Genomic DNA, 24,685 nt, shown 5'->3' with positions numbered 1-24,685 from the left:
GGGAGCGACACTAGTCTTGAATGCCTACAAACAAATGTATAAAGACAGCATATCTCTACACCAGCAACCGAAACTTGATTGAATTTTCATCACAATAAGCAAGAGAGTGGCATCAATTTTAGTAAGTGGGAAACTTGACTTGTTTCCATAGGTTAGTTGCAATCATTCTGTCTTTCATTTCCCTTAGCCTTCAAATTTCGATGCCCTTTGCTGTCTCCCTCTTTTGCCAACAGGTGCCTTAGACACTGGTAGAATGGCTGACTGGCTCCAAAAGCAGTGACTCCTGGATGTACTGGGAGTGGCGGGAGGTGGGACAGCCTGCAGGAAGCATGCTTTCCCTCCAGGCAACGGAGACACGCCCTCCAGATCTGCTCCTCTGAGCCAGCCCAGCAAACACACACAGAGCAAAGACCAGATGTCTGGAGGGAACAGGCCTTGAGCTGCCCGCCTTGGAATCTGCAATAGTTCTCCCTACAGATTATTTGAGTAGCTTGTTGCTCATGATGATTCAAACTGAGAACAAGAGGCTCTCCTCATCTACAAGTGGGTTACATAAGAGTCACAGCAGAGAAATACTTCAGTCTATTATGTTGGAGCTGAAAACCTTACACTGAAATAATGTACAGCGGGGATGAGACTGACACCATAGAAATAAATACATGGCAATACAGACAACCCAGACCTGGTACAGAAAACTTTAATCACCACATGTAAAAACAACATATTCAGGTATCAGGAATGGCTCCAAATGCTTTATCACAATCACAACAGTTTAGAAAAGAAATGTTGTGCCAATACCAGACCTTCCTGTTTACAACCACAAGGTTTATGAAAATGTTTCTCTTATAAACATAACTTTTCTTTTTCCCATTTTATTGAGGGGGGGCATAATAAAGACTTTTTTTTAACTCACGAGACCAAGGTAGCCAGCGTGGGAGAAAAAAAAAAATCACTCCCAGTTATCTGTTACTCAACGTGGAATTTTAAAAATAATTTATTCACTAATCTAAAATGACCTCTCTCCCTACTGTATCCGGAAATGGTTGAGCTCAGTTTCATTTCTACTGGTTGTGATTCTTAATCTATTGATCAGAATAAAGAAACATCATTTTAAGATCAACTAAGTCTGTTATAACATTTAGAAAAAAAAAATAATCAAGACCAGTTCTTCCTTACCAAAGGGCAGTTGGCAGCACATTCTCAGACAAGAGTAACACTATTTAAAAAAAAAAAAAACTGCAGGCAGGGGTAGATAGCATAATGGTTATACAAAGAGATTCTCTTGCCTAAGGCTCCAAAGTCCCAGGTTCAATCCCCTACACCACCATAAGCCAGAGCTCAGTAGTGCTCTGGTTAAAAAAAAAAAAAAATTCTACGGCAGTACAGTCAACACTATGTTCTACTTGCTACAGAGCCACCTAGCTTATTTAAGAGTCTTGTGAATCTTACCTCTGGGCTCTGAGTCACCTTGAGATAGAATCTGTACTTTTCTAGAATCTGTACTTGTCTAAAAGAAAAACAGTCCTCAAAGGTTAAAACAGTTATTTCATCCTAGTGTTGGTGGAAGAGACATTGTGCTAAACTGGAAAATAGTCATGTTGTTTTGATGACTTTTTTTATATCTAAATACCAGGATCTGAATAAGCAATTTCTCTAGCATTTTTGTTGTTGTTATTGTTTTGATGAACAGAGCACTGGTGTGCTGGGCTACCTCTCACACAACAGTCCTAGTCATCCTCCCTCTAGCTGGTTTCACTATGATCCCGCCACATTGTCTCCAAACATTTATACAGCTTCATCTAAACTAGCTCTTAGCCTGCACATTTGAGTAGTCAGAAACTATCTGTTGCTTGGTTTCAAATGACCACACCTGCAATTTACTTTGTGCTTCCAACTGCACTATTACATGTATTCTGAGTTACGACACAAATCTGGGCACACAGAGCAGCTGAAGAATAACCACACCAAATCTTGCTCTCTACTCTACACAACTGCTATTTCTTGAAGTCTTCCCGATTCATATGACTTAAGTGAGCAATGCAGGAATGGACATTTATTAAATTTTTCCTTGAGGAGTTGTATTTTGTTCACAACTTTTTAGCAAACGCCTGATCAAGATAGTGAAGAGAGAAATCAGGATTAAACTGAGTTGTGAAAGTCTAGAGTAAGTGAGAAAATGGTTGTCTGGGAAAGGCTTGACACAAATATTCCCCCTTCTATGCAGAATCATGGCAAATTACGGTTGGAAAAACAACAGTCATATGGCCAAATCCCCCATCTGATGCCTGAAGTCTACATAGCATTTCTGCCTAGTTGTTGTCCAGCCTCAGCTAGAGTATCTTTAGCATCAGGAATCTGTTCCACTTAGAACAAAACAGCTAGACAGGTGGAATAGGTAAACAAACTTTCATTAAACATTACTATGAATTCAATCTAACATTTCAAACTGCTATTTAAACGAATAACTGCTATTTAAGCGAATAAATCAGATCTGTTTTGAGTTCTCTGTAGTACTGTTCTCATGCTTTCTAAAATTATTCAAAATCGGGAGACACATGAATTTCATAAACATTGTTGAATAGCTGTATGTGGTGGTGGAGCAGACACAGGGAAAAAAGTGTTTTTCATAATAAATAAAAGTTCCATTTTGAAATGCAATAAACACCTTGTGCTGCAATTCCCACTACAAGAATTTAAAAGCCCTGGTAGGTGAGTTGCAAACTAATAAGTCTTCAGAAGTTGCCAATTCAAATGTAGGAGATAGGAAAGAATGACAGGAGAGGGGCTGGGTGGTGGCACACCTGGTTGAGCACACACATTATAGTGCACAAGGATCCAGGTTCAAACCCCTGGTCCCTACCTGCAGGGGGAAAGCTTCATAAGTAGTGAAGCAATGTTGCAGGCCTCCCTCTATCTACCCTCTCAACTTCTCTCTGTCTCTATCCAAAAAAAAAAAAAAAAAAAAAAAAAAAAAGACAGGAGAGAGCCTGAGCCTGCAACCTGCAATCCTACTGCAGTTGTAAACAGGGCACCATACCTTGATTTTCTCCTTCTGGCTTGTTTGGCAAAACTGTAAAAAATGTTCTTATTTCTGACTTCTCTCAAGGCACTCAGACTGCTTCAAATGATCAGCAAAGCATTGTACTGATTAGTAGACAAGAATATCAGAATTCAGTTTACAAAGGATCAATTCTAAGACGGGACACATTTATGCCTATGTTTTCAGTTCTGAACGTATCTATTTACACTGAAGACATTTCCTCTAACAGCATACATGGAAACTTCATGGACTCAGCAGAATCATGTTAACTGAGATTCAGTCGACTCAGTGATTTTATCTACTATCCCATGGATTAAAATGGCAAAGATATCCATCTTTTACAAACAACACTGAGTAACGGACAAAAACGAAACAACATAAAGACCAACCTTAAAGTCAGTATGTCTTTTTATATGGAGGTCACTTTTTTTTTCTTATCTGTTTCAAAAGTATCAGATAATTTAACATTGAGTGGCTAGATGACAGGAGAGCAAATCTTCCTGCAAAAAAGAATAAAATGTCCTTGACCACCAGGATTTGGAAAAAGGCTCAGTGAAAGTCTATTAAGTACTCTGGATAGATTTGGTTGGCATCAAACACCACAAAGATCTTTGGGTTCCAGGTGTCATCCACACAGCTGTCGTATAAGTTCACATAGCTCCCATCTTTGGAAGGAGGTCGCATGTATTTGGAGTCTCCGTTTATGTAATCTCCAATTAGCACTCGAGCGAGAAACATAGATTTATATGTTCTACACAGATGCCGCTGTTGCAAGCTTACACCATGAATCTGGAATGTGTTCCCATGCTTTATGTCATCTTTGCAGAAGCGACTAGAATAAGCAGCGTCTCTAGCAAAATAGGTTCCTTAAACAAAGAGGACCAAAAAAACAAAACAAAACAAAACAAAAGCCAAGATTACTCCGAAGAATATATGAAACACAGCCATAAACACTGTGATTACTAGGGGAATAGACACGTGTGTAACAAAAGTAGGTTGGAATTTCCTCATCTGTAGACCCTTAAGAAGGGTTTCGGAATAGCTGTGACACAGGTTGGCAAAGGGAGAGACTGTTGAGTCCAGATCAGCCCATGCCACCAGCACTATCCCCTAGTTCCACCAGCTTTCAAAAGAATGCCTACAGAGAAATCCAGTATGTAAGACTAACACAAAGTATCTTCTATGAATCCCAGTGTGACAGAACCTGAGTTTGACCTGCTTGGGCCTGAGTCCCATTTCTCTTTTCTTCCACCACTGTCCTCCTCCTCTTGTCTAGCAGTCACGGGAGCCCTGATGCCACAGTGGTCTACTGGGCTACCATGCTGGTCTCTCACACCCCAGAAACCACATGCCTATGATACTGAGTGACTCAGTATTCAAAGGAGAACAGAACCCTAAACCCAGGGAAAGCTTTCCAGAGGGAGTGCAGTGCTATTAATAACTGAGGATTCCAAAAGAACCATCTGACTGGTTCATTGCTGAATATGAAAACTCAGTGAAGCATCATCCAACTCCTCTGAAATGGCAGGCCTGGGAGACTGACAGAATTAACGGAATACTTATGTTGGAAATCTGTGGCAACCAACTGAAGAACCTCATATAACCCAGTACTGATGGAATTTATGTAATACGAATGAACTTTCTAACAACTATTTTAAAATTCAATTTTTTTTTTTAAGGCAGCACATCCTGATGCTGAAGGGTAGTCAGTATTCCTGCTGGAGGTGAAATACAAAGCAAAGACTAGAAAAATAAATATCTGGCCCTTACTTTTTTCTCTCATTTTGCTCCTTCATTTGCTTAAGAGTGTGCATAAACTGGAGAACTCAGACTTTTCCAAGATTAGAAAAAATGTACGGGCTTCTCTCATTCCTCATTGTCCATCAATATTCTTATCTATCAATTTCTAGAGGAAAGAAGAGTCACTGCCTGCAACTGTACACAGAGTAATTTCTTTTATATTTCCTTATATTTAGGGGCACAATACAGTCTAATGCATATGTTTATTCATGAAAAGGACTCACACAGATATTAAGTGAAATGCAAAACTCAGCTAGCATGAACAAGATGCCCCTTATGAATGACTGGGACTTAGAAAGTTATTTAACCTGGTATATGTGTAAAATGACCAATGTCTACCCTGTACATGTAGGAAGTAGCTTGTCCATGGTCTGGAAACTCAGAGAATAGTTTATCAGAGACCTAGTACAGTCCTTGTCAACTGAATGTCTACCCTGTACATGTAGGAAGTAGCTTGTCCATGGTCTGGAAACTCAGAGAATAGTTTATCAGAGACCTAGTACAGTCATTGTCAACTGAATGACTAACAAACCCCTGGAAATACAGAAAAGTGAGTTATCTCTAAAGAGAAGAGATCCTTTTCGAGGACCCAAATTAAACTGGAATTCTAACAATCACCTTTTCCAAAGAGAGCACCATGTATGCCATTTATTCTCCAATCAAAGTTATGAATGCAAATGGCTTCTACAAATTCACTGCTGGTACCATGGAACAGCATTTGTTCATTAATCTGAGGCACACCTCTTTTTTTCTTGAGCTGAGCCTTTTTCCTAAAAATAAAACACATATAGACACAAAGTAGAAATTTCTTAATTTTTCAAGGAATAATGTTCACTAGAAAGGGTAAAACAGAAAATATTGCAACATAAATCAAAACTAGAAAAAAGCATCTCTAGAAAAGAAATGTTCTTGAATACTCTTGCAAAGGAAATTATCTTATAAAAATACTGGCTAGAATTGAGACCAAAAACTATAAATAATCCCCAAACTATATTTCTTCACAGTAAAGGTAATTGATTTCTTAAGCCAGCCAAGCTTCAGAGATGCCTACAAATGACACATGTGTGCGCACGTGCGCGCACACACACACAATAATAATAGGAATAAATAAAAGATACAAAGTCCAGAGTCTTGAATAGTGGTCACTATATCTAAATATCTCCTTTTTTCTCCAGAGGATATTTTCTCCAGTAAATACTGGTTAGATTCAACTTCTGGACTCAGGGCTGGAAAGGACATTAAATCATCCTGTCCATACCCAATGGACAAATATTCAAATGCATAAAAAAGATTTTCACTATAGGAATGATCTTAATAGTAAAAACAAACAAATTGAAAACCGCCTAAAATCCTTTCATAGAATTAGCTATATATTTATATATGAAAAGTTAAACATAATGAACTAGATCTACATATAGTAGCACATAATTTCTTTAAAATATTGAATGGATAAGGAATATTACAAAAATATCTAACTTTGATACTGCTGAGCACTGTGTAAATATGGATGCAAAGGGAGCAAAAAATACAAGACATGAACAAAAAGGCATCACACCAGCCTCAGGAAGAAAGGAACAAGAAAAGGACAAGGATGGGCAAACACTACACCTTTATCTATCATGCTTTGCATCTTCACATGTATCCGTAAACTACTGCAAAATATATACCTGACAGCAGAAGTACACTAGAGTTTGCAGTGAGTACCCCCCTAACACTTCCTCTCCACTGTTCCAAGCTTTGGGTTCATGATTGTTCAACAATTTGTTTGGCTTCGTATGTTAACTCTCTTTTCAGTCACCAGGTTCCAGATGTCATCAGGATGCCGGCCAGGCTTCCCTGGACTGAAAACCCCACCAATGTGTCCTGGAGCTCCGCTTCCTCAGAGACCCACCCTACTAGGGAAAGAGAGAGGCAGACTGGGAGTATGGACCGGCCAGTCAACGCCCATATTCAGCGGGGAAGCAATTATAGAAGCCAGACCTTCTACCTTCTGCAACCCACAATGACCCTGGGTCCATGCTCCCAGAGGGATAGAGAATGGGAAAGCTATCAGGGGAGGGAGTGGGATATGGAGATTGGGTGGTGGGAATTGTGTGGAATTGTACCCCTCCTACCCTATGGTTTTGTTAATCCCTTCTTAAAAAAAAACGTGTGCACGCGCACGCACACACACACACACACACACACACACACACACAGACAAAGAGAATGTGACAAATATTAAAATGTTAACTCTGGTTGGTATATGTGTGTCTGCAAAGTATAATATGTTTTTATTCTCAATTGGAAATGAAAAAAGAAGCCCCCTCAACATATATATCTGATAGAAATCTATTTAACACTTGTTTTACTTCGTTCATTCATCCAGTAGTCAAGTGCTCATTAAATTACAAGACAGAAAAATCTTTTTTGTGATCAGTTGTGAGAATTAGATAGCACAATCACAACCACCTCAACACTGAGCTAAAACTTCCGTTTTTGTTACCTCTACTGACTGGTCTTACTCTCTTCTCAGCAGAAAACAATTCAAATCACTCTCACACAAAACTACTCTGTAAAGATCCAAAAATAAGTAAGAACACCAATCTAGGCTTTCTTCTCTAGGTTCAACACACACCATTCCTCATACAGCATGGGTTCCAGGCTTTTCTTTTTCCCATCCTGGGACAACCTTTAGTTGGCAAGAGTCTGCAGAATATCTTCTAGAATATATTAGCTAATGGAGAAGAGAAACAGTCCAACAGATAGCACTGGTGACACTGCAACATTACCAGCTTCATTGTGTAGCTGAGGCATCACACTGCTGACTTACATTTAAGTTTGCAGTTATTATAACTCCCAGGAATTTATCAAACCTCTCTTAGTTTACCTTATTTGTACAATTAATTTATAAATTTAATACAGTAGACTTCAATTAAGTACTATCTTGCTTAGTAGTTTTAAAGTACAGAGTCAATAAACATGCAGTTTAGTGACTATGTGATAGAAATGGAGATTTGCACTGAAATGATGAGAGAAATGAAAATGTAGACGTAGTCTTTCTTAAGAGTTACTTAGAAATATCTATCTAAACTTAAATGCATGCTTTTATCTGTTGGTGATAGTCTTATTAGATCATTAAGCACGGCATAAAAGAGGTGTACATTAAACAAACTTACTTTAGGAAAAGTCCATTCTTTGACTAAAAGAAAATTAAACTCACTCAAGACCTTTACATACTAGCTTTTCTTTCTTTTCTTTTCTTTCTTTCTTTCTCTCTCTCTCTTTTTTACAATGCATAGTTATTGCTATTCTAACTATGAAATATTTTTTAAAGGTAGTAATAGTTGTTTTGATTCATTGCTTCAATCTTATAAGGTCTTTGTGACTCCTGACTCACTCATATAACAAGTAAGTCACCCCATTCTACTTCTGAAGCTTTCATAACCGTGAGTCATCAGTCAAATTCCTGATAAAAATGAGGAACAGTTCAAGAGGAGTTTCGCTTTGCAAAAGACTTTTAACCAGGTATTCCTTTTTCTCTTTGCACGCTCTCAGGTACACTGCTCCCTCTGCTTCCCATCATAGGAGCCTTTGTCACCAACTTAGCAGGAGTCAAAACACAGTGTAAATATCCAAAACTGCCTCTGAGCACCAACCGTGCTATTTCCAATCTCCTTACTCCTCTTTAGGAGCCTCTCTCCATCAAAGTGCTCCGCCTCTCTCTATTAACTTTTTAAACTCTGTACTGTGTATTTCAAAAGGAAGCAGCCTTTAAAAGTTCTCACGGTAAGAAATATAGAACTGATGAATGTCAGACTATGTTGTAGTAGGCCTTTTAAAATATATACAAATATCAATTATTGTGTTGTATAACTAAAACTAACATAATGTCACTTAGATCTCAATAAAAATATGTGGAAAAAAAGTATTCTCTTTGGACTATTTTGGTCCAGGTCATCAAATATGTCTGCCTCAGCTTAGGAACATTATAGGAACAACTTCCTAAATTGATGCCCTAATTAATTATTTTTACCAGAGCACTGCTCAGCTCTGGCTTCTGGTGATGCTCAGTATTGAACCTGGAACCTTTGGTGTCTTAGGCATGAAAGTTTTTACATAGCCACTATGCTATTTTGCCAGCCTTGGTGTCCTGTTTCTGTCACCCTTTCAAACCAGTTTCTCCCCACACTACCAAGAATATTCAAAACCCCTTTAACCAAACAATAGTAAATTATTTTTCTAAAATGCAAATCATATCCCTCATTCTCTTCCTTTTAGTCTTATAATGACTTTCCATTATCTCAGAGAAATAATATTGATTCCCTTAGTGTGGTTGACAAGGCTTTGCATGAGCCAGCTGCTGCCTTCACTCTGAAATCAACTCTGGCCCAGTCTAACTCAAGGAAGCCCACTGATGAAAAATCACACAGCCACCCCACATCCCAACTGTTCTACTAAAAACTCACTATCTCTTGACTATTCTCATAGCTTCTTCTCACTATTCTCACCTCATCATCCTCATTTTCACTTCTATTTTAATAAATTCTCCATGTTTGGTGTTATCTCTTGTATCCAGACTTTCGCCCATTTTGCTTTTGATGTCTGGGACGCCCTCCCTGTCTCTTACCTGCATCTAGCTGAAATGACAACTGCTTTCAGAAATGTTTCTTGATAATCCCCACCCTCATCACATGCCTTATTTTGTCAGCAAGGGCAAACAGGTGCCCTAGAGGGTGCCCTGTGCTTGCCCCTGCACTTTGTGGTGTGACAACCTGATTCTTTATCTAAGCTATGGTCCTGTCCACTGTCATGAATTTCAAGTGCTAGGAACAATGCCTGCCATAGTAGGGGCTAAAATGCTCCTGCTGGGAAGCCACAATGGCCAAGGCAACATGTAAAGTGATGCCTGAGGTGGGCCTTACTCCCTATACAGTGAGTCACTGATTATGTGAGAATGAGATTGACTCCACTATTTTAGTTCTCCAGGGAGATGTGAAAATGACAGGCTGTCTTTACAATGAACCACCACCCCCCACTTTTTTCACTGTCACAGTAGGTGGCAGCTTCATTTGCCATCACAGATTTCTATAAATTGACATAACATCAAATCATGAAAGGCGTCACCAGCATGAAACTTTTCCCAGTGAAATTCTTAGTATAAAGTGTTGAGGGTTAAAGTGTCACTGATATATGTGTGTGTGTGTGTGTGTGTGTGTGTGTGTGTGTGTGTATTTACCATTAGGGTTTCATTAAGGTCTCAAATTGAGAGGAACCAACATGAACCAACATAAGCTGATTGAGAACAATGAGTAAAGTTTTCACCTAACCAACCATTCTAGAAAAATTTACATCACTCACTGTGAGAATAAAATCAAAACAGAATAAGGCTACCATCTTCTTCTCCAACAGAATCATCTAAATAAGAACTGAACAGAACCTTCTAAATGCACCAAAACTCAATTACTGTCAGAAAAAAAGTTCATTTGATCCAAATATGCAAAATTATAAAAAAATAATGCTGAGTGGCTGGATGGTGGTGCACCTGGTTGAGTACATGTTATAATGCACCAATGCACAAGGACCTGGTTCAAGGCCCTGGTCCCCATCGCAAGGAGGAAGCTTCATGAGCAGTGTTGCAGGTGTCTCTCTCTCTCCCTTCTTATCTGTCTCTCCCGCTCAGTTTCTCTTGCTTTCTACCCAATAAATAATAAATAGATAAAATCATTAAAATATCATCTGAAAACACTTATTTACCACAAACTATTATGTGAATAAAAGTTTGAATATACTTGGCCCATTTTATCTACGTTACCCCCCAAAAAATGAAAGAATTCCATGAAATAAAAAAGAACATAAACAAAAATCAGCCAGTTTTCAAGTACGTAAAAATTAAGTGAATTAAGGTCTGGAATTTGCTTTAACATTTGTAACAGGGTCAACAAAACAGCTCACTTGAATAATGCACAGCTTTGCACACAAGTGTGTGACCAAGCTCCCACTTCGCTGAAAGCTGTCCTTCCTCCCTTCCTTCCTTCCTTCCTTCCTTCCTTCCTTCCTTCCTTCCTTCCTTCCTTCCTTTCCAGTGAAGTCAGAGATGACAAAACAAGCAGACAAACAAAAAAGTTATAGCAATAATGACAGGTCCTATATTGTAACTCATGACAGAGATTAAATCAGGATGACGGATGTTATTTTTCATTATTTCAAGATGTTCTGAATAGTAAAGTCTGATAATCTAAAAAAGCTAGAAGTAAAATCTCATGCACAAATCTAATATTTCAGAATACTACTTTAAATAGTACTTCTTATTTTTAAAAAATAGCAAAATATTTGGCCAGTACATTTAGGTTTAAAGGAGTGTGCTTTATCTTCAGGATAAGGGTTCACTGAGCAGTCTAATGGACCGCTTCCAACCCACAGTGAGCAATGAATTCGTCTTTTGGTCTACTACATAAACTCTGTACTAAGCAGGAAATCTGAAGTTGTGTTTTAAAATGACCTTCAAAATTAAACAAGCAAGTGACAAAAGGCAAGATAAGTGCAATTTTTGTTTTTAAAGAGGAGCCAGGAGATGGCTCACCTGGTAGAGTGCATTTTTTCCATTACAGAGTACCTAGGTTCAAGTCCCTGGCACCACATAGCTGCACCTGCACTAAGGAAAGTTTCATCAACAGTGGAGTGGTGCTGTGGTATCTTTCCTCTCTCTCTCCCCCATTCTTCTGTGCCACTATCTGAAATAAAAAGAGAAAAAAAAAATCTATCTGGAGAAATTGTGGAATCACACAATTTGCCCGAGGCTCAGCAGGCAAAAAGAGAGAGAGAGAGAGAGAGAGAGAGAGAGAGAGAGAGTTCAAACGTATGATGCTTAAAGAGTCCAACTCAACAAAAAACATAGTCATAATCTCAAAACTAAAGTGTTCCCCCAAATTCCTTTGCAATGCAGATTAATTCTCTTCCTTTCTTTTCTTTCCTTTTTCTTTTTTCCCCCCAGTGGAAATTTTAGCCACAGACAAGTACTAAAAAGAGTTTGACCTCTAACATGAGGGAAATAACATAATCATTACGCAAAAGACTTTCATGCCTGAAGCTCTTAGTTCCCAAAATCTAACCCAGGTACTACCTGCCATAGACCACAGCTGAGCAATGCTCTGATAAACAAGAACAACAACAAAAGAAGAAGAGAGAGAGACAGAGAGAAACAGAAAAAAAAATACAGTGCTATAAGCAGAATCTGGATTTACTTTACAGAGTATCACTTTTTCACCCTCTGAGATGAGGTCCAAATATGCCAAAAGAAAGCACATGACCCAGTATCGCACCACTGAAAAGTAATGCAGTTAAACATTTGTGCATCATTTATGCCAAGGAGAAGGTTCAGACTGGAAACTGTCTCACCTGCAAAAGAACTCCCACAAGTCTAGGTTCTGAATTCTCTGAATTCTTTTAATTCTGTTGCGATCCATTGTTTTCCCAAAGAGACCAGCAACTTCATTATATTCGTGTGTTTGATGGTGCAAAGGGATAAGCTGAAAGAAGAAAAGTGTGCATAGTTGATGGGGTTTTTTTTTCCATCTATTTCCCAGCACAACTCATCAGCTCTACTCTCACCTGATAGGGCACTTCAGTATTCACATTCTCCCAGTGTGGGGGCATGGGAATAGCCTCGTTTTCACAGATGTAGCTGCAAACAGGGAAAGACAGAACAAAATATCAGCAGCTGATCATAATTGTTTTCAATGGTATAATTCTTTTTCTCAAACATGGAGTTTTCTTTCTTATTTATTTATTTATTTTTATTATATTTATTTTTTTATTGGATAGAAACAGCCAGAAATTGAGAGGGAAGGGGGAGGTAGAGAGAGAGAGAGAAACAGAGAGACGCCTGCAACCCTGCTTCACCACTTGTGATGCTTTCTCCTGTAGGCGGGGACTAGAGTCTCGAACCCAGGTCCTTGCACATTGTAACACGTGTGCTCAACCAAGTGTGCCATCACCTGTCCCCGAATATGGAGATTTCATATGCTGTGAAAATGCAATTAAGTACATTTTCTGAGTTTCTTTTATCTTAAAATGTATTGTCTTCTGTGTGTTATTTTCTAGTGTTCAATTGAAAACTTTCATGGTATCCACATCTATGTAAAGCTGGAATTTCAAAAAAAGTTATTTAATTTGGCTTTGTTTTTCTGAAATTTCTAGGAAACAATGGGTCTACATCAAATTAAACAGCCAGACAGTAAAAGAGACCACCACAAAAATGATTAGGAAACTTACTACTGGGAGTCAGGCTGTAGCGCAGCGGGTTAAGCGCAGGTGGCGCAAAGCACAAGGACTGGCAAAAGGATCCCGGTTTGAACCCCAGCTCCCCACCTGCAGGGGAGTCGCTTCACAGGCGGTGAAGCAGGTCTGCAGGTGTCTATCTTTCTCTCCTCCTCTCTGTCTTCCCCTCCTCTCTCCATTTCTCTCTGTTCTATTCCAACAATGACAACAACAATAATAACTACAACAATAAAACAACAAGGGCAACAAAAGGGAATAAATAAATAAAATAAATATAAAAAAAACAAAAGGAAACTTACTACTGACTTGGAAAAGATATTTGCACATCATAAACCCCAACAAGTTAGTGCCTAAGATCTTTAAAGAACTCAATACCAAAGCAAAAAATGCTATTGGGGAAAACAATGACAAAAGATATTAACAGTCACTTCTTCAAAGAAGAAATCCAGGTGGTCCATAGACACATGAAAAATGCTCATCTGGCTGGGAAAGTTGTAGTATGTATACATAATGGAATGATATTTAGCTATTAAAAATGGTGACTTCACTTTCTTCATCCTCATCTTGGATGGAGGTTGAAGGAATCACATTAAGTGAGATAAGTCGGAAAGAGAAGTATGAATATGAGATGATCTCACTCATACACCAACCTGATTTCCCTGAGCAGACAACCTCACCAATGTGTCCTGGAACCCCACCTCCCCAGAGCCCTACCCCACTATGGAAAGATAGAAACAGGCTGGGGGTATGGATCAACCTATGAATGCCCATGTTCAGCAGAGAAGCAATTATAGAAGTCAGACCTTCCAACTTCTGCATCCCTAGAGATCTTTGGTCCATACTCTTTCTAATGGAGGGGATGGATATGGCACACTGGTAGTAGAAATTATATCTTACAATCTTGTTGACCATTATTAAATCACTAAAAATAATTTAGAAAAGAAGCTGAAAAATAAGAAAACACAAAGCAGAACTTGGACTTGATTTGTTGTATGACATCAAAGTAAAAGACTCTGGGGTGATGGGAGGGTTCAGGTCCTATAACATGATAGCAGAGAAGACCTAGCGGGGGTTAAATTGTTATGTGGAAAATTGAGATATGTTACACATGTACAAACCACTATATTTTACTGCTGACTGTAAACCATTAATACCTCCCAAAAGAAAAAAATAACATTAAAAAATGTTCATTAAATGTTGATAGGAAAAAGTGCTGGTGAGGATGCACAGAAAGAACTTTTTTATACTATTGGTGAAAATATAAATTTCAGCTTCCACAGAAGACAGCAAGACTTGTAATAAATAAATAAATAAAGGAGGTTCAGAAAGATAGGTTGGACCAAGATACTTAAAGCCAATAATATACACAAAAGGACAGGAGCTTCTACTAATCACTATTTTCATATCGGTTAAAACACACTTTCAGTAAAAAAAAAAAAAAAAAAAAAGGTAATATGGATCAATAGATCAATCCACCAAGAAGATGCAACAATAATTAATATATATGCACCCAAAATGAGGAATGGGGTGCATTCAAATATATAATCAAATGCTAACTGACCTCAAGGGATACAGTGAAAGTTTCACAAGAACAGGGGATTGTCACATAACACTTATGGAAAAGGCAGATTATCTGGATAAAAAGGAAAAAAAAATCAACAATGAAATCTGAGCCTTGCATAAAGTCATACAGGAGAAGAGTTTGACCTCTAACATGAAGGAGGTAGTACATTAATACATTACATAGAAACTTCCACATTCTTCTCAAGTGGATATTCTCCAGGATTGACCATATGTTGGGATACAGAAAATCTTAATAAATATGTGAAGATTTATTAAGAAATCATGAGTGTCTTCTGTGATCACAGTGGTATGAGGCTAAAAATCAGGTCAGAAAAAGATAATCTCAAACATGTGGAAATGGAACAAGATAACTCTGAATAACATTTGGGTCAATGAAGAAAGTAAAGAGAAGGAGAAGTTGCAGATACAACCTATGGTTGGTGCTGCACCACACGTGGTCCTTCTTCAAACTCTAGGTAGGTGGTAAGCTACCCAGGGCTTCTCAAAAGACTAGATTTAAGTCTCTGAGTAATTCACTGGTGCTGCATCAGAGACTTTGAGTCAATTATACAGGAGGTGAACAACTTTTGCAATGAAAAATACAAGGCACTGATCAAAGAACTAAACAAAGACACAGAGAAGTGGAGGGCTATCTCATATTCGTGGATTAAAAGGATGTGGTTAAAATGGTCCTCTTACCTAAAGCAATGAACAGTCTCCATGTAATCCCTATTTAAAATCCCAATAGGATATTAAAAAGGATATAAAAGTATTCCAAAATTTGTGTGGAACCAAAAAAGAGCACATATATTCATAGAAATTCTGAGATAAAAAAAAATTGGATATATCATGGTCCTTGACCTCCAACTATTACTATACTTGCCAAACTCAACAACAAGAAAACAAATGACCCTGTCCAAAAATGGGGAGAGGACATGGACAGAATATTCACCACAGAAGAGATCCAAAAGGCTGAGAAACATGAAAAAATGCTCCAAGTCTTTGATTGTCAGAGAAATGCAAATAAAGACAACAATGAGATACCACTTTACTCCTGTGAGAATGTCATACATCAGAAAAGTTAACAGTAGCAAATGCTAGAGAGGTGTGGGGTCAAAGAACCCTCCTGCACTGCTGGTGGGAATGTCAATTGGTCCAACCTCTGTGGAGAACAGTCTGGAGAACTCTCAGAAGGCTGGAAATGGACCTACCCTATGATCCTGCAAGTCTTCTCCTGGGGATCTATCCTAAGGAACCCAACATACCCATCCAAAAAGATCTGTGTACACATATGTTTTTAGCAGCACAATTTGTAATAGCCAAAACCTGGAAGCAACTCAGGTGTCCAACAACAGATGAGTGGCTGAGCAAGTTGTGGTATATGGAATACACAATGGAATACTACTCAGCTATAAAAAAAAAAACGGTGACTTCACTGTTTTCAGCCCATCTTGGATGGCGTTTGAAAAATTCATGTTAAGTAAAATAAGTCAAAAACAGAAGGATGAATATGGGATGATCTCACTCTCAGTCAGAAGTTGAAAAATAAGATCAGAAAAGAAAGCACAAGTAGAACCTGAACTGGAATTGGCATACTACACCAAAGAAAAAGACTCTGGGGTGGGGGTGGGGAAGAATACAGGTCCAAAAAGGGTGACAGAGGACCTAGTGGGGGGTTGTATTATTATATGGAAAACTGGGAAATGTTATGCATGTACAAATTATTGTATTTACTGTTGAATGTAAAACATTAATTCCCCAATAAAGAAATTTAAAAATATATATCAACAACAACAAAAAATGGTGACTTCACCATTTTCAGCTGATCCTAATGGACCCTGAACAAATCATGTTAAGTGAAATAAGTCAGAAACAGAAGGATGAATATGGGATGATCTCACTCTCAGACAGAAGTTGAAAAACAAGATCAGAAGAGAAAATACAAGTAGAACCTGAATTGGAATTGGCGTATTGCACCAAAGTAAAAGACTCTGGGGTGGGTGTAGGGAAGAATACAGGTCCAAAAAGGGTGACAGAGGACCTAGTGGGAGTTGTATTGTTATATGGAAAACTGGGAAATGTTATGCATGTACAAACTATTGTATTTACTGTCAAATGCAAAATATTAATTTCCCAATAAAGAAAAAAAATACCTTACTCTGCTGTAATACCACTCTAAGTTATATATCCAAAGGACATGAATTTGAAAAGATATAGTACCATTATGTTCATAGCTAAGCTACTTAAAATAGACAAAATAATGAAGCAACTTAAATACCCATCCAGAGATGGCTGGATAAGGAAGTTATGGGATGAATACTCAACAGTATACTACATGGTTATTTAAAATGAGGACATTGTGCAATTCAGGAAAGAAATGAAACTGAAGGTGATTATCCTAAGCAAGATAAGTTAAGAAATGAAAGAAAACCAGAATTTTTACTCTTACTGAATACAGACAACAAAGCAAACAAATGTACAAAAAAAATAATAATAACCAAATTGACCCTCTAACTCTGTGAAAACTATGGTAGTTATCAGAGGGGAGGGGCAAAGAAGCAAGAGAAGCAAGAGAAGGGACAGGTAGAAGGCTCTATTTGTTGTCAAGACATAGAAACTTTGGTGTTGAATTAGGTGAGTTGTAGATACAGACCTATATATGTAATATATAAATACTTATCTAAGTGTAACTATATTCCTAAAATCATATATTGTAAGCCAATGTTAGATCAATAAAAATTTCAAAGATCACTAAAGAGCTATCAAACTATATTTAGTCTATTTGCATCTCTGTACAATATTGAGGAAAAGCAACCCTGTGGGTTTTGTTTTTATTCTTTTTACCCGTTCTCTTCACCATACCTGAAAGCACTGATAGAAAAAGGAGCTCTTTTTATTAAGCGCTGCTTGCCAGTTGTGAGATTCATTTGCTTCATTTCTGTATACAAAAATAAAGATGGTAGATAAGTCATTGAAATAAACGGTTCTATAAGTAGTCATGAAGATTTGTAGCCCCACTTCATGATGATCAGGAATCATGGAGCTTTGAGAATAGATGACAAGAATAGTATATTAAGGGCACCTTGTATCTACTTATCATGTCACAGAAGAGAACAGTTCAGGGAATGCAGCTGCCCTATTGATCTGAGTCCACACAAAATGATACTAATCTCACACAGACTGCTCAAGATACAAGTTCTCTTCCTTCCCATGTCACACATAGGTCACACTGACATGAAAAGAGAAGAAGTCCACATTTAGGAAAATAAAGCAAGCTAGAAAGATAGAGAAATCTTACCACTTTTAGTGGTCTACTAAGTGGAAAAGAATACATCTCTCCACAAATAGAGAAACTGTTAAAAAGACACACTGCCATTATATAACTTGCACAATTCATAGATTAAAAAAAATACACATTTCTTGCTTTTTCTTTAAACTAAAACTAAGTAATTAAAAAAATACCCAACTAGACTCAGTGCACACTTGTATAAGAGTCTAATGATAAAAGACTAATTAGTATTAGAGGTATCATTTTCTTCTTTCATCTAGGCCTCGGCAGAGGAAACATTTAACAAGTTCATTTTTCATTCCTACAAAACACTAAGACTTTACAAAACAACTAATGTTTTCTAAAACAAAACAAAAAAACTAAGACTTAACATGAGATTTTAGTTAGTGTATCTTATCTACTTGGCATTACTCCATTTCAAAACAAAGGGATTCACCCATCCAGACAAAAGCTAGTCTAAGGTATGTCCTACGTTCTGCACATACTGGCATTGTACCCGTGCAGGGAGAAAGCGAGATCACTTAGCACAAGTAGCAAAGCCTATAATGTCTTCTTCTTATACCTGCTCATTCTGAGCTTACTTCCCACTAGTTTTATATCCTGCCTCACAGCAAGAGCCGTCACGGGGGATAATTCTGTAAACTGTACTCATCCATCCTAACGTCTATACCTTTGATACAGCAGCCTTCTAACAGGAAATTGAAGAACTTGAGTCATTATATGTGATTCCTAGTCTTTGATAAAGGTAATAAACTGCATTATCAAAGACAAAGTTTCCAAAACATGCAGTTTATTAGAAAACATTCATTTAGAAACAGCTTGCTGAACTATTCAGCAAATGATGACAACTTTCACTCTGCACATGAAGTCTGTTATCTGCGCGTACAATTATACAGCAGTTATTGCTTCAAAAACAGTACTTGTAGACAGGACTAAAATGTCTACCAGATACCTACTGTTTAGACTGAATCAGGGAAAACATAAATGTCGAGTATTGTTACAAGTAGCCTATTGGTCTAGTGACACAAGCAAAATTTATGGTTAGCTATACTTGAGAATGTTAATAGTTTCAATTACTGATAGAAAACCTAAACTTTGAAGTGCCAATGATTACTAGATCCCATTAACCTCTTATTGGACAAGTTCCTTTCACTATTTCTGGGTCTTGACTCACTCAAGAGAAATTTCCTCAATTTTTTACCACCCTATCCAACTGTACCATACTACTACTCCTGTCATAAATACAATGTTCACAGAAACTAGGGAAGAGCAACTAGAGGACCGAGCTGCAAAGCACCTGAAACACACTTTCATTAAGAAAGCATTCCCAATCCAACTCCTATTTGCCTTTCAGCAGCAAATAGCTAAAGCTAGCAACTCGAAAATAGGAGGTCTAATCTATCGGGGTTTTCATGGAATACCTATAGCCATACCCACACATCACACAGAAAATTCAAAGCAGAGCTGATGTTCAGATTAGCTGGTTATCTGTGAAAACATCAATGAAATCAGAAGTAGGGTGAAGGCAATGTCCACCAACTGTTGGCTTAAGGCCAATGCAAAGCTCGATAACCCATCTCTTGGTGTCTTTGTAAAAATTATCACTGCCTGTGACTCTGTGCCTTAACTGCTCACATTAACCTTTAAAGTAAAAAAGTTCCTATCTATTTCAAAAGACTGATGGAATGATGAATAAAACAATAGTTATCAAGTGTTTTGTGTTCCTTAGAAGAGAAGCATTCCGTGAACTCAAGATACATGACAATCTCCATAAAAATTAATATCTATAAGCACATAAATATGCTTTTATGAAAGCCAGTGTTGTTCAAAAAATTGTAAATCAACTAATCCTGATCTTCACACTGTAGCTTTTACCATATCAATACTGAAAATGCACAACTATTAGGGAAGAAAAACATACCTGCAAAGTCTATCTTGTAGCTGAATTTGGAAGTAGTAAAAGAAATGGAGCCACAAGGGTTTGCTTTGAAGCTTTTTTCGATATCTTCACTGCTAACTGAACACTGAATGTTGGTATCCGGCTTTAAGACAAACCAGAAAGTTTCATTTACCACCTGTTCACAGTCATGGCTTGGCCACAGAAGTGATACTGTGGTCACAGAGACAGAATGGAGGGATGAGGAAGACCTGCTAATTGCCTGTTCTAATTCTCAACACAAGGGGAGAATCCAAACTAAGCCAGAAAGGTGAGAATGGTTGAAAGATTCTCAGCAAAGAAACTTCAAACTCATTATAATCCCCTTTTAAAATTATTACAATTTTCAAGTTATTATAATTATTACATTTTGTCAGCGGCTCAAATTAAATTTTTCTGTACATAGCCTTACAGGTTAAAGAAAAAAAAAGCTTTTGAGTATGAGTTCAAATTTTTAGCTTAAACATTAATTAGCTATGCAACTCTGAAGAAACTAAGCTAACTTTCTTTGACTGTAAGACAGAGTGCTAGCATCTGCTTCAGAGTTGCTGTGAGGGTAAAGAACATATATGTTTAACCCCTAACATAATTCCCGGCACACAGAAGGCAACTAGTGTAGGCCTGTCAACTCTTCCCTTTCTCTTTGTCCACCAAATCAAATATGGAATTGCTCAGAAAGACTGAGAAAGATGCAACTCTCAGTCACAGTTGCCCTCCAGACACAGAGTAAACACACATTACTTCTTCTAAGTAAATTACTGATGACCTGGGGAAAAGAAGAGGAAAACAACTAGGAGACTTTCTAGTGTTTTAGCTATCTCATTTCCCGAGAGCCTGTATTAGTCCTTTTGGGTTCTGTGTTCCTACTCATTCATTGAAAATATCAGCAGGGTGATGTGGAGTGAGTCTCCACCTTCCTGCTCGATTCCAGAAGAGGAGGTACCTGAAACATGTGCCACTTCCCACACTCGGCCAAGTAGAACCAGCCCCACTGGGTATCAGATGTGTCCATCTCGTCCACATCGCTGTCTGGCCTTTTAGAGAAGAATTCTTCTGCCTTGTGAAACATTTCCTGAAAATTCAGAAACAGGGTGAAGAACAAATATATATTTTAAAATAACAGATACATTGTTCACACATTTTTTTTTCTTCTTATAAAAAAAAGCTACCTTTCAAATGTCTTTTCCATAGTGTCATACACTGGCTCTGGAGACAAACATTTAAAAATGCTGAATATTGCTGCTCAGTAAATAAGTTAGATAAGAATACACTTAGGCAGGATATGTAGATAACCTGCTCGACCATTTAATCTGTATAGACATCCATAAATAGAGTCTAGTATAGTGTCAAGAAATTTCTGTCCTAAATGTTCATGTTTTTCGTCAAGAGGATCTGGCTAACACATCAAGTTAAGGCTAAAATACATCTAATTTTCTTTCTTTTTTAATTTACCTTTTTTTTTTTTTTTTGCCACAAAGGTTATCCCTGGGGCTCAATGCCAGAACTACAAATCCACTGCACCTGGCGGTCTTTTTTTTCTTTTACTTTTTCCCCCTTTCTATTTATTATACTTGACAGGACAGACAGAAATTGTGAGGGTGGAGAGTAGATAGACAGACAGAGAGACAGAAAGACACCTGTAAACCTGCTTCACTACTCATGAAGCTTCCCCCCTGCAGGTGGGGAGCAGAAGCTCGAACCTGGGTCCTTGTGCATGGTAATAAGTTCGCTTAAGTGAGTGTACCACTGCCCTACCCCCTCTAATTTTCTTTTAAGTAGTAGGTGTTTCATTTAATATCATGGAAAGATATTTATATATGGCATTGAACATATAAAATAGAAATAACATGGTCAAAATTTTTTTTTAAAAGATGCATCTATCTTTCCCCATGTAAATGTGTATGTACAGTATACATCAAGCACACACAACCATTTAAGAACTGTCTGGAAGGGTACACAATCACTCATCATTTTTTCTGAGTGGGAGGGCAGTGGTAGCAGTAGCAGCATGCTCTTCTGTGGCTGTGCTGCTCTAAGCCGCGTGCAGAGAACTCATCTAGGTTTCACAGCAGCCCTATAAGACAGGTGCTACTACTAGCCCAGACTTTAACCTGAGACGCAGACAGGTCACATCATGGAGAAGCCAGGACTTAAACCTAAGCCATCTGCATCCTGGGTCTGTGGCCATGGTATGCTACTTTACTGTTTCCTAATGTCTACTATCTGAAAAACTCATTCTTAAAGAGTTTGAACACCCCTGAGTGGAGGCTGTGAGAGAGGTGTTGCCAGGAAGGGGGGGAAGAGAGGTCAATTAAAGAACACTGACCTTCATGTGGAATGTGGAGTCCTGTCTTCATTCTTTAAGGGTTTTTATACTATTGGTTTAAATTTGCAGAAATAATACAAGAAAGCATTCTCCTTGCCCCAAACCAGAACATTTCAGATACTGTTAGAGATGTTTTTGCCCATTCCCACACTGGGTACCTGAGTGGATTTGCAAGGCTACTGCTGTCCCTGATGGATCACCTCACATCTCCCTGTGATGGCTGTCAGCACACCATACCCACCACCGACTTGTGAGGAAAGGAGCTTCTTTCTGCTCACCTTCTTTCTCTAGGATTAACTAATCTTAAGAACTTAACCTCTCTCTCTCTCTCTCTCTCTCTCTCTCACACACACACACACACACACACTCTTAATGTACACAGACAAAATATCTGGTTATTAAAGATTTGTTAAAGATTTGACTTTCTTTCAAAGAATGCTTACTACTTGGGTAACTTAAAAATACTAGCTGTAACTTTCATTATTTAACATGTTCATTTGCCTCTAGAGTTAGGAAATCTGGAATAAGTCTCCATTGCCTCACTGAGGTCACAGTTCTCAGTTACTCATCAACAAATGGAGACTAAAGGTCCCTTCCTCACAAGTTGGTGGTGGGTGTGGTGCTGACAGCTGTAACAGGGAGATGTGAAATGGTACATCAGGGACAGCAGTAGCCTTGCAAACCCATATTTATCCCAATAAAGTGACCCCTGGAAAAAAGAATACACGCCCTTTCTCATAGGATTGTTGTTAGACATAAATGAAACACGGCTGGTGAAACAGCTCACTTGGATAGTGCACTGCTTTGCCATGTGAGTAACCCAGGTTTGAACCTGGCCCCCACAGCAATGGTGGAAGCTTTGGTGCTGTGGCCTGCCTCTCTATCTATAGCTCTCCCCCTGTCTCTATCAAAAAGAAAAATATGAAATAAAAAAGAAAGAAATAAAACAATGCAGTGAAGTACCAAGTACAGTACCTGAGATCAATGAAGGGGGCTTGTTAATTTTCATTCATGTTTGGAAACTCTCTCCAAGGAATGTTTTAGTTAGGATTATTTTCTGAATTTTTCCTTCATGTTTTAAAGATGACAGGCTGCTAAGAAAGGAAAAACAGAACACCCTAGGATCAGGAGTGTCAGGTTTCAGGCCTCCTATTTGACATACGTATTTGAACCTCTTAATCAAGGTAAAGATGGAGAGTTAAGATAAACTATAGGTTAATTATCCACGACTTCTCCTTTTTCCTATTTCTGTACTCATCATTTGGCAATTCTACTGGGAGAAAGCAAAGGTGACCTACATCTAGTTCTTCTTGTGAAAACAAACAGAAAATGGGAAGAATGAGCTTGAAGCTAAAAAGATAAATATTTGGCTTATGAGTTCTATGTCTCTGTATGAGGAAAAGGAATGGGAGAGTGGCAAGTGCCCTTCATACAGAATTCATGCATCATCTGGATGGCCATAACTATCGCCCTCCAAGCAAGGGCACAAGGGAGGGTGTGTGAGCAGGCCTGTCAGAAACACCTGTCATAAATAGCTCTAAACTCCAGATCTTAGAGAGGGCAGCACTCCAGGCCAGTGACACTATGTTGAATATTCTTGAAACACTTCAAAATACATAAAGTTCTTTGTCAATTTACCTTGTTTCTCTCTCCCCCCCCCCTCAGCCAGTGTGCAGAAACCATTATTCTCTAATTAGAGTGAGGAAGCAAGCAAAGCAGAGGGAATGCAATCATTCGTCTAGAGTCATGCAGTTATTGATGCAAAGAAGATTAAAAACACCCAGGGCCTCCTGAGCCCCTCTTCTTTCCCGGCTGCCAAACCCCATTGTCTCACTTTCATATGTAGACAGTTGCTCCTTCTCTATTGCCAAAGCTTAATTTAATTGCTTTGCTTCACAGATGCTATGGCTTTCTTTCCAAAGATTCATTTCATAAGGCTGAATTTTACAGTTTTCTTCAGTCAACTTCTTTCCAAAAGACTGGGCTTTTCTGTATAATTAAGTACAAGGAGTAACCCAAGTATATTGTATTTTGTCAAAAGAAGGAGAAAAAAAAAAAACCCCTTGAGGAAATAGTAATTCAGTAATGAAAACATTCTTATCACTTCACAAAGTTGATCCAAATCCTGACATGTCAAAAGCTCAAAACAGGGAAGAACTTCTGAAAAGGCCAAATGAAGAATGCAATGGACCCTCTCCCCTCCCCTCCCCAACAAAAAGCACATTCTCACTGGTGGTCATATTTAGGAAGGAAAGAGACACTGAGAGTCTCTGTAAAGTGCCCTAGCATAGCAAAGAGAGATATCTGCTCAAGAAAGTCTACTGAGGGGCTGGGAGATAGTTTGTTTGCCTGAAAGACTGTACAATTCACAGCTGGCCTTCCCTGGGACGGAGCCCTGGAACCACGCAGGAGCACCAGGCACAGCACCAAGGACAGTCCCAAGAGTGGAGTAGTGCCGTGGTTATCGCCCAT

At 38.4% G+C, this 24,685-nt stretch overlaps 2 protein-coding genes across 6 annotated transcripts in view; both read right to left on the bottom strand.

Annotated features, from left to right (window-relative positions):
• Positions 1-12,348, bottom strand: part of CRACR2A (calcium release activated channel regulator 2A) — a 237,888-nt gene extending 225,540 nt beyond the window's left edge. The window contains exon 1 of the mRNA XM_060190258.1: positions 12,218-12,348. The gene's annotated coding sequence lies outside the window, so the exon portion shown is untranslated. The remainder of the gene's footprint in view (positions 1-12,217) is intronic.
• The window catches only part of PARP11 (poly(ADP-ribose) polymerase family member 11), a 79,442-nt gene that overhangs the window by 38,920 nt on the left and 15,837 nt on the right, over positions 1-24,685 (bottom strand). The window contains exons 2-10 of one of the 5 annotated variants that reach the window (XM_060190264.1): positions 24,048-24,202; positions 23,189-23,307; positions 20,831-20,959; positions 19,873-19,993; positions 17,525-17,600; positions 12,431-12,503; positions 12,218-12,348; positions 5,459-5,610; positions 682-3,906 (exon numbers count right to left, since the gene is read on the bottom strand). In XM_060190264.1, the coding sequence (XP_060046247.1) occupies positions 3,590-3,906; positions 5,459-5,610; positions 12,218-12,348; positions 12,431-12,503; positions 17,525-17,600; positions 19,873-19,993; positions 20,831-20,956 (996 nt within the window). In that variant the 5' untranslated portion in view covers positions 20,957-20,959; positions 23,189-23,307; positions 24,048-24,202 and the 3' untranslated portion in view covers positions 682-3,589. Of the gene's footprint in view, positions 1-681; positions 3,907-5,458; positions 5,611-12,217; positions 12,349-12,430; positions 12,504-17,524; positions 17,601-19,872; positions 19,994-20,830; positions 20,960-23,188; positions 23,308-24,047; positions 24,203-24,685 lie in introns of those variants that run through there. The other 4 variants (XM_060190262.1, XM_060190263.1, XR_009549557.1 and 1 more) reach the window with 4 other exon arrangements.

This window comes from Erinaceus europaeus, chromosome 4 (genome assembly GCF_950295315.1).
Source record: "Erinaceus europaeus chromosome 4, mEriEur2.1, whole genome shotgun sequence".
NCBI lineage: Eukaryota > Metazoa > Chordata > Mammalia > Eulipotyphla > Erinaceidae > Erinaceus > Erinaceus europaeus.
Note: the sequence above shows the minus strand (reverse complement) of the source record. Positions and strands in the feature narration are given on the sequence as shown.